Here is a 16697-nt window from a genome sequence, read left to right as displayed (position 1 = left end):
TTGAGAAAACCTCAGCTTTGTTTTTAACAGTAAAACAGCTTATCGCTAATTTCGTCGTAGCTCAGACGAACATCCAGACGTTAGTACAAACCGAGATCCAGATTAAATATACTAATGTTACTTGGATCATTACTGTGGTTAACTTACTTGCGGTTAAGATCACTCCCTACGCACTTCAAAACTTTTTCTGTAAAAAAAAAAAAAAAAAAATACCGAGTGAGTCCATTGCTCTTTAAGTGAGTGGCTTCTTGAAGGGAGCTGAATGAACTGTGTTTACGTCGCTCATGAAAGAAGCGTGTCGGGGAGATTTCGCCGGCAACATTGACGATACCATCGCAGAAGCAATGAAAAGTGCCAAGTATTCATTATCGCTGTCATCAAACCGAACGGATCTCAACATTGAACTTGAAAGATTTCGTGTGATTTGACGGCGTGCTTAACGACGATACAGACGCACTACATCAACGTATGATTTCAAAGACGCATGACGCATTCAGAAGAAACTTCAGCGTCGCATAGACAAATTAGTGAGCGAGCAATGGAAGACATTCTGTGAAGCATATCTGGAGAAGAGCACACAAGCAATCCATGCGTTTGTGCAGTGTGTTATCAATTTCCTGTAATGTGGTTCTATACTATGTGTATGAAAATGCGCGCGAAACCACTCTGGGCGGTACCTCTATTAAATAAATTATTTTTAAATAACAAAAATGCCCACTGGGCCTCATAATCTTGAGTTCTCAAATTTAAGTGCTCAAAGCTGCGTCACCTGTTATAGTTTGTTTCGTAAAAAATGTAACTGCTCGCATGTAGTTGATTACCGGGAAAAGTAATGATATTGCAGTGAGCGATACCGAGTAAACAAAGTAACCGTTAAATTTCAAAATTACCAAAAAGTAATTGATTACGTACAAGTCTTCTCACCATAGTAACTTTTACCGAAAGTAGTAAATTGCTGTGCTTTCATAGGCCTACTGGGGTTTTATGCCCTTTCCTGAAGATGAAACACTGACGAAGAGCAACGACAAAGACATGCAACACTTAACTTTTTTTCTTTTCGGTCCGCGCGCCTTCGCTTTTTTTGTTTTCTCTGGTGGGTAAGTGTTGGACTCAAAGTTGTTAGCTGGTAATTTACCTGCGAGAGCGTTTCTAAACAAATACCGTCTACTTACGCTACAAAATCCACGTAACATTTAAGCTTGCTAAATTCTGCGTCATAGAAGTCCCTGGAAATAGTTTTTGGGGGGCCTTTACTGAAACATCCGCGTTTCAAAGCGATGAAAAAAATTTTAACGCTATCAGCAACACGTTGCAGAGACGAAATTAACCAAACTCACGGTAAAAGAGAAAGAAAGGAAGAAAAATACCTGCCCGCTCCGCTTTCTCCCCATAATTTCTATATCGACTTGCACATTCAACTAACGTACGCGTCACTTATATACGACTCTCGTCTTTCGAGTCCCAAGAATCATTCAAAATGAGGCCAACGACTTACAAGCAAGGATACCAAGTATTCAGTAAAAATTGATGAACTTGCCCCGCTCGATTTTCTCTTTCAGCAATGTTAACCGTGTTTTCCTAGCGAACCTCATTCAGTACGAGTATCTTGATATACCATGCTAAGCGGATCGTCTCTTCAGAAACTGAAAGCGACGCAGGAACTGTCCGCAAGGCATACTGACAGACCTCGAAAAGCAAGACTGCTTGTGCGCAGATGACTGCAAGACATTCCCTTAATGCCCACCCACTTCAACTGATAAACCGGAGATCAAAGTGGCGCTTTCGTTTTTAAAAGGAATTATGTTCGTTCAACTGTTGCAAGAAAATGCGCACTTTCTGCTCTGTCATTACGCTGCCAACGAGGTACCTCTTTCATTGCAGCGTTGATAATTGCGCTACATTGAACATTGAATGTTAGTCCAAATGCAAACATCGGTACTGATTGCTGCTATCAGTCCGTCACCGTATCCACCGCAATGGTCCGGTGACCATGACGTCCTAATGCTAAAAGCAAAATCTCGGATTCAGATTTCTGCAGACAAGGCATTGGAATCCACCGCTATTGTGCACTGTACATCAGTCGTATTTATACGAATCGCTTTGTGCCCAATTCCCCCCCCCCCCCCCCGATTACGTTATAACGCAATCGTGGGGGCCACAAAGCGATTACATTACAGCACCCGAATGCAGAGGTTTATGTGAACATTAAGGTACCTCGGCCGACCAGAAATCACTCGGAACCCTTCAATAGCGCATTTCCTTTGTGCAGTAGATAGCTGGCGAAACAGGTGCGCCCGGCAGGCAACATTGCCGCTAGGCATCAGCTCGAAGAGACGGGGCTTAGACAAAAAGCGGCCTATGCAAATAGCTCTCTGTATGGGATACGTTGCTCTATTTTTCCTGAGGGCTGCTGTGGCCATGAAATCGAAAACGTTGAAAAAAATACACTAGTGAGTAAACTGCGAAGACAGGAGAGGCGCCCCTTTAACCTTACACAAAATACTTCCATCGAGCGCAGAAAGGCGGTTTCGCACCTCCTCTGTGATTGTCCTCGTTTCCACGCTCGACAAGCTTGACAGTTGCCGCGTTACGAAAAGGGAATTCATGAACCCTGGTGCCAGCCGAGGTCAGCCTGGAGTTGCTTTAAACGCACTGGTGTATTTTCCTTCCCCTTTTTTTTTGCTTTTTTTAGCATACTGACTGAAAGAAAAACTGCAGTCGTTGTCAAGTGCCTTCCTTGCGCTTGTGCGGACAGGTTCGCTTAATATATTATCTTTTTTCCTCTTCTTTTCTACCCTTTCCCCTTCCCCGAGAGCAGAGTAGTTAATCTTGTTATGTCTTTTTTTCTTCTATTTCCCGTCTCTCTCTCTCTCTCTTGGACCATGGCCATGGTATCTGCTGCAGCAATATCCAAGCATATTTTTAAAATATATATAGATCGGTGTTTGTGATAAGTGGGTTTGCATAGCGATGTATGCAGGGATGGCATTTTCGTTCTGTATTACGGGCTAAACTTTGAGTGAGATGTATGTATATCTGGACATACTATCCATGTTAAACACATTGAAGACTCCTGCGCTAAAGATTAAAGAATCTAAAGTGTATCTCGCATTTGGGGTAGTGGCGTGTACAGAAGTTAGACGTTAATAGAACGCTCTCTCGTAGCATGCTGGTGTTTAGCAGCATTATCTTTATTAGCGCTTTCTTGATTAACTCCTTACGCTGTATAAAACAATAGGTAGAATCAGCCGAAGTATTTTCTACCTCAGTCTCTCTACAGCAACCCATTCATAACAGAGCAACTCAAAACGATATTCACCATATCTCTGTGAGGCAGGAACTCGCTCGAACCTTAGTGAAACGCTACCACGCTTTTAAATCCCCGCTGTCGCTCCGCAGCTACTTTATATCGAAAGTTTAGTAGCTAATGGGCATTGCTGCAGAGACTAGAGGCGTTCCAGACGCCAAGATAGCGAATGGCAAAGGGAGAAGAGTGCAGATGACGCGTAATACCATTCTCTGGCGGTTCTCGACGCACTCGGTGACGGCAGCCCAAATGTTGCCCTTCTGGCGACGCAGTGCGTTCTGGGCCTCGCTGACGGACACAATTCCGATGGTATTTTCTCGTCGGTCGTGGCCGTAGTTTGTGGCCAGCGTCACGACAGTCTCCGTCATGTTCTGCCAGTTGTCCCGCAACCAGTTGATGGGGTTGTCATTGCCGCAGTGGTTCATTGCCACCTGCAGGTCGTCGGCTGTGAAGCCGCGCTGTTCGGCTTCCTGGGCGGAACAGACACAAACGGAAACCTTTTTGAAACCCCTTAAGGCATGAAATAATTGCGTGCTTTACCATGTAGTTAGTGTGGATTCTTGCGTAATTAACGACAGGGATGGAAAATAAAAAAGCGAACAGTGTTAAAAGGGATAAGCAGTAGAAGAATGGTATTCGATACAGGAGGATGTGCAGCCTTGCGACGACATGGCCGCGATTCCTCCACTGAATAGACTCGTGTAAATGTGTGTGGGCAACTACCAACGCCTTATACGACTATGTCACACGCCGTATCACTTGCCGTATCACTAACGCTATCAAGAGAGATCGAAAAGGTCCAGAAGGATCGCAAAAGCCAAGACGGAGCAGACGTACGGATGCTTATTCCACTCTACCAAGGCTAAACGCCTAAGCCAGTTTAGCCTAAGGGTTTCTATGGCTAAACGCCTTAGAAAGCAATACTCTAGGAAGTAATGCTAAATGTCACCTCTCGCTGAAGAAGTCGACATCACTAAGGGACCTTAGAAAGAGGTGAAACACCTTCCCGCGAACTCTGAGCAGTCTAACGAGGAATGTTTCATATAACCATGAGCGTGACAGAATGGACACATGGATGACGTCACCAGTCCTATGACTTGACGCTCACAGCGTGGGAATACGGTGTAGCAAGAAGCTTCTGATTTGCTAGTAGCTTGGCCACGCAGGGCTATAGTACGGAGACCACAAGTAGTGAAACTGGCTTTTCTTAATAGTTGCTGAGTGTCTTCAGACACTCTCCAAAGCAGTCAAGGTGAATGCAAGCTATTCTATTGAGCAATTCATATCAGAGGCGCCGAAAAGCACTAAAGATATGTCGAAAAGTAAACTAAAATACATTTTGACTACCGCCTCTTCGCAACATTTTGTCGGTTCATTTTATAGATTTTTTTAACTTACATTATAGTTGTTCGCTAACGATGTAATTTTTAAAACGTTCACGCCACAATCATTCTTGATATTCTTGATAAGACGAGCTTTCATCAGGCCGCTCTCTTCCTTCGCTAGTCCACTTGCAAAACACTGAGGATCACAGCTGCACTGACTGAACTAAGTTCAATTTACAAGTACTCATAAGAGGTTCGCCTAGACGTTGTCGTGTTAGACGTCTTCTGTTTTAAAAGTGAAGCTTTTCTTTACGAACATCGCCGGGTATTCGTGACCGTGGGAGCTGCGTGGCTGCTCTATCGCCAAATAGGCCAACCAATCACAGCGGAAGAGGCGCGCGTCACCGCCGCTGGGTGACTTGCATCACTACCAGATGGCTCTGGTCTCCGCGCATCTGCGGCACCGGCAGCTCCGGCCGGGCGGGGGAACGAAAAAAAAAAAGAACCAGAAAGCTCGCCTTCGCGTATCCACAGCTGCACGGTAATGAGGAAGTAAACGCTGCTTGCGGTTCGAATGGATTCGAATTGCACAAGTACGAATGCGCATACTGCCATTGCATTTGAAAAGCAACCTCATGAAGATAGCCGCTGTTTTGGGTAAAGGACTGTACAACTTTGCTAGAAGTATATTTTATTTATTGAAGGGATCAACAGACGATGAACAAGCGATATGAAAGGCTGGAGCCAATGTTCCGACTAGCGGACTTGACGGCGCAAGTCTTCTTGTCGTAACGTTGGCTCCAGCCTGATGCTTCCCTTGTTCGTTCACTACTGATCAATTAAGTCTCTGTATTCTTTGGAACATTTTGTTGGTGTGTATTTATTTGCTGAAATATATACAGTAAAGGAAGGACATATCTTTCAATTTTGAGGGCTACTCTGTTTCACACAGTAGCGAAAGAAAATTAAAGTAGCAAGAAAAGCAGCAAATTCAGTATATCGAATTTTAGACGTTTTGTTATGAAGCGCAGTCAAATGTTGCCGAAAATATTCTTTGGAAATTAGCAAGGTTTTTCTCTTTATGTCGACGCACCCGAATGAGGCGGACCAACTCGAGTCCCTGCGTACGCATCTGCTCCTGCTTGCGTTGCTGCACCAGCTCCTCCAGGCTGAGGTAGTAGTCCTGCTTCCTGCCCTGCATACGGATATCATCAACAGCAGCACACGCCACATATACACATGATGCCGTACGAATGCTCATACTAGATGGTTTCCAGCGCTAAAATCCTGCCGGATACCGTTGCTAGCATCTTCAGTTGAAGCGGGTAATGGAGGAATTATTTTAGAAAGACATGTTGACATCATCGCAAAGAAACGCCGCAGTAAACTATCATTTCTGCATCGGAAGCCGTCGGACGTAGTTTCGTGACATACACAACTCATTCGCAATTATATTGACGCTTTTAAATTGTTCCTGTCGGAGTTTTTATGGCGCATCTACAGCTCATTTGCAGATAATTTGACACAGCTATTATGGGAGCAAATTAAAGAAGGCAATTTTCAGGAATATTCATCTCTGTGTTGTCTATCTGAGATTATTTCAAACCCGTCAAAATAGAGAGACAGCGAGACAGGAAAACCAAGTTGCTCTTTGAAGCACTGGCTCATTTGAACAAAGAAAACATACGCAGCCGCTACTTTTACTTTATTGCTCTGCTTATGCCACCTATAGTCACAGGCACAAGCTGGGCACAAGTTGGAGTATTCGCTTCAAAAGTGGTTACGTCCAGCAGTGATGAAACGCCGCAATGTGCTTACGCATGCAGCAGTTAGGCGAAGCTTTCGTGGCCACTAGCCACTTCTGGACATTCCACAATAAGTTCCATTTATATAGCGCCGAATAACCACGCGAGTTCCTTCACTCAGGTGCTGCACTACTCTACTTGCGTATACGCATACGTGAAGTTGTCTGTTTCTGTGCATGAAGCTGCGCAATAAGTCTGCAAAGCATCAATCATGTTGGCTTGTGGCCTGGCTGCCAATAGCGATGGTGATTCTTTGTAGACAATTCAGCAAAAGGAAGACCTGATGTGGTTAGATTTTTATGTGATCCGTTCCGAAATTCAAACAGAATGACAGATTAAGTAGACCTTCTCAAAGCGGATAGTGGTAACCACAGTTCCAACTCCCGCACGCCAAAGAAAAAACCGGCCGAGCACGTACCTCCGAGATGTAGCTACTGGATGTGGCGCCGACGAGTGAAGACGCGTCGTCGTCCTTCCTGTTGCTCTCCAGGCCAAACGGGCGGTCGAACTCCGCCAGCGAGCCGTGCCTAGCGATGCCCCTGCGCACCGGCGACGCGTCCGACATATCGCTGTGCAGGGAGGACCGACTGTGGCTGCGGTACAGGCGGCCCTCGGGCTCCGTGTTTTGCAGAGACGTCTTCGATAGGGTCCTTGCACGAGGCGTGCGAGCGCAGTTTCAGCAGCAGGCCATTGCTCTGCCCTAATATTGCAGTGAACCCGTACAGTGCTTTCTCTCTTTGAAACGCGACTATCGCGCTTATATATATCGCCATAATATCGGGGTTGCCGCTATTTACTGTTCGTTCGTCACTCATATGTGGCTTGTGCTTTTGATATAACTTGGTCTTAGAGGACCGGCGTTTTTTTCCCCTATGCTAAGCCAAAAATACATGCATACACTTTACTAACTTTGTACGCGTAACATTCAGTACTTGTCGCCCTGTTGTTCAAGCTGTTTACGGGAAGTTCATGTACTATGAACTGCTGTACTAGGAAGGAGTCATCCTCTTATAAGGAAAGATCTTAAAACGAAATTGCAGACAAGTAATACGAAACGTTTGTAGTTATTTCAGCATTAAATTTTGTCTCGCGTAGCATAGTTAGTGCAGAAGCACTTAGCTTTCCGGAAGCGAGAAAACTGAGCAGTTAAGCAGTTGTTAATGGTTCAGTGCGAAATTAGTTCAATATACGCAAAATCAGGACGGCAGCCAGAAGCGCCTACACTGCGCACCTGATCAGGTTACCGATGCGCGTGCCCCTGGGGACCACTTGTGCGCCCTTTGGTTGCAGGAATGCCGGCCGGGAATGATCCAGGGACTGCGCCTTGGCCTCGGCAAAGACCCGGCGGCGCTCCTGCCTGTCTTGCTGGGCATCCGACAGCGGCGATGACGTTGAAGGGTCCGTGAAGTCCTCAGTGTCTGTAGCTACTGACGCCTTATACAAAACTTTAGGTCTCACACTTTGCATAGTCACTGCCGATGCCGTGTCCGGCGGCAAAGAGTCACTCGTGGCCGGACTGTGCTCGCTGCCCATTGACATGGTTTGGCTCGACGAGTGACACTGCTGGACGTTTGATTGGTAACTAGCTGCTTGCACACCTGTGGCGATCGCATTTGCGTTGGCAGAAGGCGACGACCCTGCTTCGGCACCGAGTGCCATGGCTTGCTGTGGTGTCATGCTGGAGCTTTCCGTCTCTGCGTTGTCGCCTTGGAAATGCTGCACTGTTCGGCTTTCTTCCACCACACCGGCGCTCTCAATACGGCGGTTTTCTTCGTCTATTCGCATCTGGATTTCGAGGCGCCGGCGAATTTCCTGCGTGTCGTTTGAGAGAATAAATAAAACATCAATACCGTGTCGATAGTAAAAACAAGATCTCCGATGTTCTTTGTATGTGGACCAGTGTGGACGTTCCTGTTTAAGACTATCTGTATATTAACACGGAACACGTCAAACTGAAACGTGAGTAGTGCAATTACGTTACTTCCTCGTACCTACCATGAATACAGCCGACCCCCCCCCCCCCCCCCCCGCGTATGCACTCCCTTTTCTGGCATCTTAAATTCAGTCAAATTGCGGAAAGCCAGCACTTATAAGCAATAAAAACGAGTACTTACCACGTCATCGAGGACAGATGCTTATTCATCCGTTACATTCAACCAATTGACCACACAATTCAAACCTTCGGTATCATTTGTACAACACAGGTAAATAACGTGAGTTATAGTAATCTGCAAGTGTTTTGAAAGCAATGAGTATCTACAAAATTTTTTTGCAAAATTAAAGTACGCACAATCTCTAAAAATCATGGGCTTAACGTTCAGAAGCAGCCCATGGGGCTTTGAATTACGCCGCATTAGGTATCTCTGGCTAAATTTCTACCACTTAGGGTTCATTAGCCTGCTCCCATGGCAAGATGCACGAGTGTTTTTGCATACCGACCCAATCGTCATGCGGCCACCATAGTTAGAAATCACACCCACGACCGAATGGTCAGATGAGGAACACCATAGCCACTGAGCCACCACTGTGAGTTAGCCGCAGTCTCCTGAATACTCTCTAATGGTGCATTTCTTTAATTGGCAAGTACGCGGTGCTCCTGTACTCTTCTCACTCACTGTCTAGACGCGACACCGCGAACTACAGCTGTCGCGTGCGCGCCAGCGTTGGCCGAACAACCGCTTACGATTAACGCTCCAAAATTCATACATTTGAACCTACACAGGCACATTCAACATGTGATTCCAGACGTGGAAGATTTCACGCATATATTTGCAAAGCATTAAGCAAGGAACGTCGAGCGGTTTGCTTACACGAATAGTTTTAAAATTTAATTGACTGCTCGAAGGAGTGTTTTAAGGACTCCGACAGCACTCTGGAAATTATCTACAGCGTTTTCAATACGCCCACAACTTTCGAATTTTTTCAGCATGTGCCTCCTAGCCTATACATTCTATTTCGATGCCCCAAAACAATCCAAAGCACAATCAACATAAATTTGGTAATCTCCAGTGACGCGACTAATTCATTCACACACACACACACACACACACACACACACACACACACACACACACACACACACACACACACACACACACACACACACACACACACACACACACACACACACACACACACACACACACACACACACACACACACACACACACACACTCCGAACTTTGTTTACCTATCACGCTATACATGACCAATATTCCCTATGAATGTCATTGCACTAGCAAATCATTATTTGCGTACATTTCATCAACGTATGGAGCGGTTATCCCCCCCCCCCCCCTCATCTAGTCGCGATAATATATTCGCTGTAAGAGCATCTACAGCACGAGGTGGCGACAGTTATGCTTGCTTGATCAAGTGGTTCGAGCTTGAAAGCGCAGTGAATTGTGGGCCATAATGCTGAAGAAAGTTGAATGGCAAACAATGTCAACTTTGTTATCGCGGAACTCGCTGCTTTTTCTGCGTTCATAATTTCCATGTGATTTTCGTTCTCAGAAATAAATCAGCAGGTATAATTAGACCTCTTCTGTAGACCAAGTTCAGATACTAATGCTATCAGACATCCTGGCTGCTTTGCAACAACCGTAGATAGCTTGCAATCGGGGAAGCAATTCTGTATTAATACGCAAGCGCTAACAAAACTGCCAGATATACTTAATTTTCCGTAAGCAGGACAGTGCTTACATAGTAGTCTTGCAGACTGGAGGACAAATATTCGATGACAACATAGTACTCAGATTTCTCTATTCTGTGTCAAGTTCTTGAAACGCAATGTCCAGATGAGCAGCAGATGATCATTCGTTTTGTTTGTCTGCATATTTTTTGTCTGAAGTCTTTACTCGCGCCTTGGGACAATTTTACTACGACAGCAGTTAAGAGGTCAAAGCTGTGTTTGCTGTGTCCGTTTGTCCGTCTACACGTCCTTTCCGTTACGCCGACGTCCTTACACCACGGCCATCACTGTCGTGCCTTCGAAGTCGTCGTAGGCCATCGACGTCGTCGTACTACCATCGATGTCGTTCTGTCGTCGTCGCCATTGTCATCGCACAGTGGCATACATTTAGGCGACTTTGCACGAAACTGCTGCAAGGCTTTGCAAAGTTGGGGGCTTTGCTATAGATGGCTTGCACTGAAGTCATTGTAGCCGCCATGTTGGTGCACCGACACGATGATAAGCTGGGTCCGTAACGTCACGTGAGAGCTTTCAATAAGAGGGATTGGACTGAAGTGCTCGTAGTCGCCATGTTGGTGCCCCAACACGGTGATGAGGTGGGTGCGCGACGTCACGTGAAAGCTATCAATAGAGTAACTGCTGTCGCAGTAAATGAGTTCACAGCCACCAGAATAGCTGAAGTCTGTCGATTCTTTATAACCTTTTGCAGCCTCCTTGAACAATTGATTTACAGTTGTTTTTAGTGCACCTGTAGCGAATAAACAACAGATCCGCATTTTGTAAAAAAAATTGCGTAGCTTGCACTAAAGGCGCAAGGCTAAAGAAACAGCGGAGCTAATCGGCACCTAGCTGGTCCTGGCCTTGCGGGTATGGTTTTCCAGAATTTATTAATTATTGATCGATTATTGATTACCTATTGATTGCCTATCGCAAGGTACTGGCCACGTATTTGGGCTAGGCTAAGCACTACCAGGTCATCCCCAGCATTTTCCGGAATTTCTTGATTATTGATCGATTATCAATTAGCTATTGATTGACTATTGATTGGCTATCGCAAGGTACTGGCCACGTATTTGGGTGAGGCTAAGCATTACCAAGTCATCCACAGCATCTTCCAGAATTTTATTGATTATTGATCAATTATTGATTAGCTATTTATTGGCTATCGATTGGCTATCGACAACTGACTAAGTTTAAGTAGTCCCAACCATGCTTAGCTAAACTTAGCCAGGCTCATCTTCGCTGTTTCACATGGGTATGTGCCATTGCGCTTGGATCGACCTTTTCGGCACACCGCCAGGATCGGCCCCCATTTTCTGTTCGCGGTTGACACATTACGTCCGGCTTAAACTGCTCCGCTGTTAAAAGAATGTCAAGTGCCAATCTGTGTATAGCCAGTTCCCATCGATTTTTGAAGGCCTATAGAGCCTTCCAAAATTGACCGCCGGCCCTTTAACTGCCAGTCTATTTCTGCGACTCCTGGCTCATTACTAAGAAAAGCCATCCCGCGTCGACCGAGCGCGACTAGTACTACTACTACTACTGCTACTGCTACTGCTACTGCTACTGCTAATACTAATACTGCTACTGCTGCTGCTGCTGATGATGATGATGATGATAATGATGATGATGATGTAGATGATGATGATACTACTGCTGCTACTGCTGGTACTGCTGCTACTGCTACCTGCTGCTACTAATTATGCTAATAAAGATGATTCTTGACCATACTCTTTTGCGACAGCTGCGGGCCACGACACGTCCCGCTCACCTTCTCCACCTCTTGCTGCTCCTTAATAAACTCGTCCGTGAAGTTCACCTGGTTGTCGTCGTCGGTGCCGGGACACAGCTTGACCTCGGGCTTGGGTTCAGCAGGGACTAACTCGCTCTTCGGGGGATCGGCGTCGATCTTGGTGCCAGGCAGCTCGATCTCCTTGTCTGCCAGCGTGTCCTGAAAGCCAGCTCTCTTCTTCTGGCGCTCCTCGTCGTCGGAGACAGGAGCCGGAGACTGTTCGCGAAACGTTGTCTTGCAGCAGATGAGACAAATGCGCGAACCGGCCTCGTTGATGAAAGTACAGTGCTGGCAGCGCCAAGGCTTAGTTGGATCCCATTTGGGCTGCGACTCTGGGCCGGCATAGGGCGCCGCTTTTTCAAGCCCGGACTGTTCATCGGATGTCTGGGCCCGCTGCTGCTTGTCAGTCTGGTTCACAACCGCGAGGAGGCGGGCCTGCTGCTGCCTGATGGCTTCGGAATGTTCCCTCTCGGTGGCGGTCTCGTGGGTCTCGGCCTTGTCCGGTGCCTTCACCTCCTCTCGGTCTCGACTGGAAGGTGTTCGGCCTCGGCTTTTTGCCTTCTCACTCGAATGACTCCCACGATCTGCCCAAAGAACAAGGTGAAAAAGAAGGAAATTCGTCACCAAAGAGGAGAAAGTCGGAGAGACTTTCTCCTCTTTGGAGAAAGTCTCTGCTTTTAGACGTCGGTTAAAGACGTGGGTTCGTGCCCCACCTGCAGCCAGTCGTTTTTCCGTCCACTTTCATTTCCATTATTTATCATTTTTTAATTCAATTAATACGTACAAGTAATTTCCCCTCTCCTGTTCTTGGTGTCTCTGTTGGCTTCTTATGATATGACTAATAAAAAATCGGGCCCTCGATTTCATTTCTTCTAGTGGATACAGCGTTAGATCAGCGTTTATGATAATTAGAGCTTTAATTAATTGGTGCTTTATTAATGTGCAAAGTGAATCATCAGTACTCCTTACTGTGTACTGAACTTGAATTGAGCTGTGTGTCTGACCTAACATCCAATTAGTACGCGGTCGACTCTTGCACAAACAGATTAGGACTACAAAAAGAATATATTGCTCGGTTAGCGGCATGGGCCGACGTCAAGTGTCCGTTGCGGCGTTAACTTTATAAGTTTGGTTGTTATTTTTATTTATTTATTTAGTTAGTTAATTAGTTAGTTAGTTAGTTAGTTAGTTAGTTAGTTTAAATAATTTATTTTATTTTGTTTTATTCTGTCTAGGGGTGTGCGAATGTTCAAAATTTTGAATACGAATCGAATAGATCCTGCTATTTGGTTCGCATTCGATTTGAGAATTCGCTAGTCGGACTTGTCGAATATTCGTTTCTTTCGACTATATATAAGGAATAAAAACACTTATTGGAGTCTCGAGGGAGACACAACGATGGATGTGAGGACTGTTCCGAACGATACCTTTGCAACACAGCTGTGGTTGTCGCACAGGGGCACCAATTCCTGAGCGAACACACGGGGCAGACAACTTGTGCCCAATAATTTTCAGTCACTCAATAAGAAGGGCTCGCTTTTAGGCAGCCTGTATACGAATTTATTCCGATTTAATTATTTGGCCTGTCCCACCATGTTTACATCCCTTTAAAACAATGTGCGGTGCTGTAGTATTTCACTTCTCCCTTTCTGCGTGCACCTGGTAACATGTTTCCTGGTGTCATTACTGTCACTGCCATGCATGGTGCTCCAGATAATTGAAAGCACTTGTTTATCATTTACGAGCATTTCAGTTGACCAGGCCTGTAGTTACGTAATCACATTATATGCATGTGCCGTTGCATATAAGCCTTATTTCTTTCTTTTTTTATCAAATAGACTCCGCGCAAACTTTATATTTAATGTGCATGGAGAAATGAACAAAAATTTCAAGAGATATCATTCGTTATTCATTGGCCGTTTCTCTCAAATATTCGCGTTCAATTCCATTCGAAAATTTCACTATGCGAACAGCCCTAGTTTCATTATTTTATTATTATTTTCGCTTTAGAAACGTAAGAAAATGGGGTAGCCGAGGGACTTTCTACCTGAATCTATCCAAAGCAACCCATGCATAACCGAAGAAAACAAAAGGGGGGAGGCCGCAGGGCGCACCTCTGGAAGAGCGCTCGTCCAGAGACGGGCTGTCCCGGTCATTCTCCTCCTCGGAGGACAGGTCCTGCGAGGACTGGCGCCGAGACGCGGCCTTACTCAGGCTCTTCTTGTGCTTGCGGTGGTGTGGCCGGTGCAGCCGCTCGCCTGACTCGTCGCCCATTGGCAGCGATTGCTGTGATAGGGACGGCGAGGGAGGCCGCATCCACGGTGGGAACATTGGGGGGTAGGCCGGGTAGCCGAAAGGGTAGAAGGGAGCTGCAACGCCGATCGCAGTGCGCCAAATGAGCAACATCGCACGCTCAAGCCGAACGCAACACTAAAGAAGTCGCAGTTTCACCCGAAAGGGCAAGCATTGATAGCGATAACAAAGTATTGCACAACTACACAAAGTAAGGTTCATAGTGTTATCGGCCGTATAAATTGTAGTAAACTTTCGCTTACTAATAAGATGTACCAGCACAGTGTAACGCGCGCACAGGCAAACATGAACAGTGGGGGTTTTCTGTAAGGGTCCACTGTCCACTTCGGCTGTCACCATTGGCTGCCGCTTCACGAGTGCGAAGGAGGCTGGCTGGCACCTTCGCGCTCGTGAAGCGGCAGCCAATGGCGACAGCCGAAGTGGACAGTCCACTAGGTGGACTCATACAGAATAGCCCCTCAGATCTCACTTGATGACCGCGAACATTCGCTGTCACAACTCTGACGTGCGCGTTGTGAGCGAGCACTTCTGCTCCCTCTCGCCTCAACGTGTCTCGAAAACTTGAAATTACGTGACATCCAGCACTAGGCTCGCGGGAAGACACCACACATGCAGCTACCAGTCATCTCGTATCGCCCAAGCTTTGCACCCGCGGAAGATTACCCCCAAGACGGGGCACCGGCAGTGTATGCGCTCAGCCACACACGCGGACGGCCATGCGAAGCAAAGGCCGGGCTAACCACGGCCGCTCACCTCCCGCGCCTTGCGCGTGCTTTATCAAGTGACCTTCAATATTAGGTGCGCCTCAAGCCACCATCCTTCTCGTCTCACCCTCACAGTAATTCCCTTTCCCTCGCACCCGCAGCATAGGTCGTGCGAAGCGCGATAGGGTCTCATCGCACTTAGACTGTATATAGGGAACCCCACGGCAGCGCCGACAGCGACGACGACAGCGAAAATTCGCCTGAAGTCTCCATGTAATTTCTTATCGCAATTAAAAGCGCGAGTTGAGTTCTTCGCATTTTCTTGCGACGGGATAAATGCACAGCGCGGTGAATTTCTAAAGAGATGGATTCTGAATTATGCGGCGTCAGTGCGTATCTCAGAAAATAACAGAAAACCAAAATAGTCGCGTGAAGCTGTTGACAACAAGCGAGGTAAGAAGGAGAACAACAAAACGAGAACAAGAGTGCATGACGTCGCAGAAAAAAAAAAAACCTTCAAATGGGCCGCAGCATTTTTATGCGGGGGGGGGGGGATCGTTTCTAAGTTTTCCGCAATTTTTAAAGATCGCCTGTAGCAGATAGCCGCATTCTTCTTCTTGAACTGGATTATTCAAAGAGGCGGATATTACTTGCACACGAAATCAACACACATATTCAACTAATTAACAAAAATGTCCTAATTAAATTCTTAATACACTTACGGCACATGTTGCAATTTACGAACTATCGCCGGTGAGTTAGCAAGACGTATACAATTGAAATAAATCTCCAGGATGAGGACAATGTCGAGAAATTATTTCCCAAAGTGTGTGCCGAAATACGTGGGCGTTCGAGTTACTTGTGTGTTTCAATGCATAAAAGAGCGTTTTGTCAAAAAAGTAAATGGAACAACATTGCATTTTTTACGGCGAGTTTTATGAACTGGTGTCATTCTGTAAATTCATTCCAAGTGGATACGCCTCGCAAAACTCATCGGCTACAATTCGTAAATTGCAATGTGCTGTAAAGTAATTATTTAAAAAGTTAATCACTGATTTCTTTAATCAGCTGAATATATGTTTCGATTTTTCGCAGTAAGTAATGTCCGCCTCTCTCAATAATCCAACTTAGGGACTAGAATTGGCCTATCTGCAACAGGCGATTTTTAAGAATTCCGTAAAAGTTAAAAATCATCACACCATATATGTGGAATTAGTCGCAGTGCCAGAGCCTAGCAAAGTGGGGCTGCGCTTGTTTTGTTGCCGTTTTCAGAAATACGGCTGTCGATTCTACGTCACGTCATTAAAATGCCGATTATAACGTTTTGCTGGAGACCAGAAATCCGCTTATACGCCTAGTCCAGATGTGTTGCTTGTGAAGTCTCCTCATAATCGGCTTGTGCGGGCACGAAAATTTGTAATCCGCTTTTAACAGTGTCCGGTATAAAAAAGGAGATATATAGGGTGCCCCACGTAAGTTGAGCCAAACATTAAAAATATGCAAATGCCACGTAGCTGCACAGAACCAAAGCATTGTCGTTTGCCGTCGCTTGGGGACACGCAAATGATTTTTGCATTCCGCCTAATGAAATAATTAGTCTTAATTAATTAATCAACGAATCAAATATTACATAGTTAGATCAAAAGTATCAATGAGAAAATTGTACAGCAACATGAAAAACTCCCTATACAGCTTTCTGTTGCTACAATACGTGCTTTTCCGAGCGTGAAAGAAGCCCGCGAATACACGCAAAGTGGCTC

At 45.8% G+C, this 16697-nt stretch overlaps 1 protein-coding gene across 1 annotated transcript in view; it reads right to left on the bottom strand.

Annotated features, from left to right (window-relative positions):
* Positions 1-16697, bottom strand: part of LOC119464444 (E3 ubiquitin-protein ligase lubel-like) — a 163731-nt gene that overhangs the window by 36429 nt on the left and 110605 nt on the right. Inside the window, 6 exon segments of the mRNA XM_037725423.2 lie at positions 3514-3777; positions 5726-5827; positions 6856-7087; positions 7669-8249; positions 11900-12504; positions 14035-14289. Coding sequence (XP_037581351.2) covers positions 3514-3777; positions 5726-5827; positions 6856-7087; positions 7669-8249; positions 11900-12504; positions 14035-14289 — 2039 coding nt within the window.

The sequence above is a fragment of the Dermacentor silvarum genome, chromosome 1 (assembly GCF_013339745.2).
Source record: "Dermacentor silvarum isolate Dsil-2018 chromosome 1, BIME_Dsil_1.4, whole genome shotgun sequence".
Taxonomy (NCBI): domain Eukaryota; kingdom Metazoa; phylum Arthropoda; class Arachnida; order Ixodida; family Ixodidae; genus Dermacentor; species Dermacentor silvarum.
The sequence above is the reverse complement of the archived record's forward strand: the minus strand, read 5'-3'. Positions and strand labels throughout refer to the sequence as shown.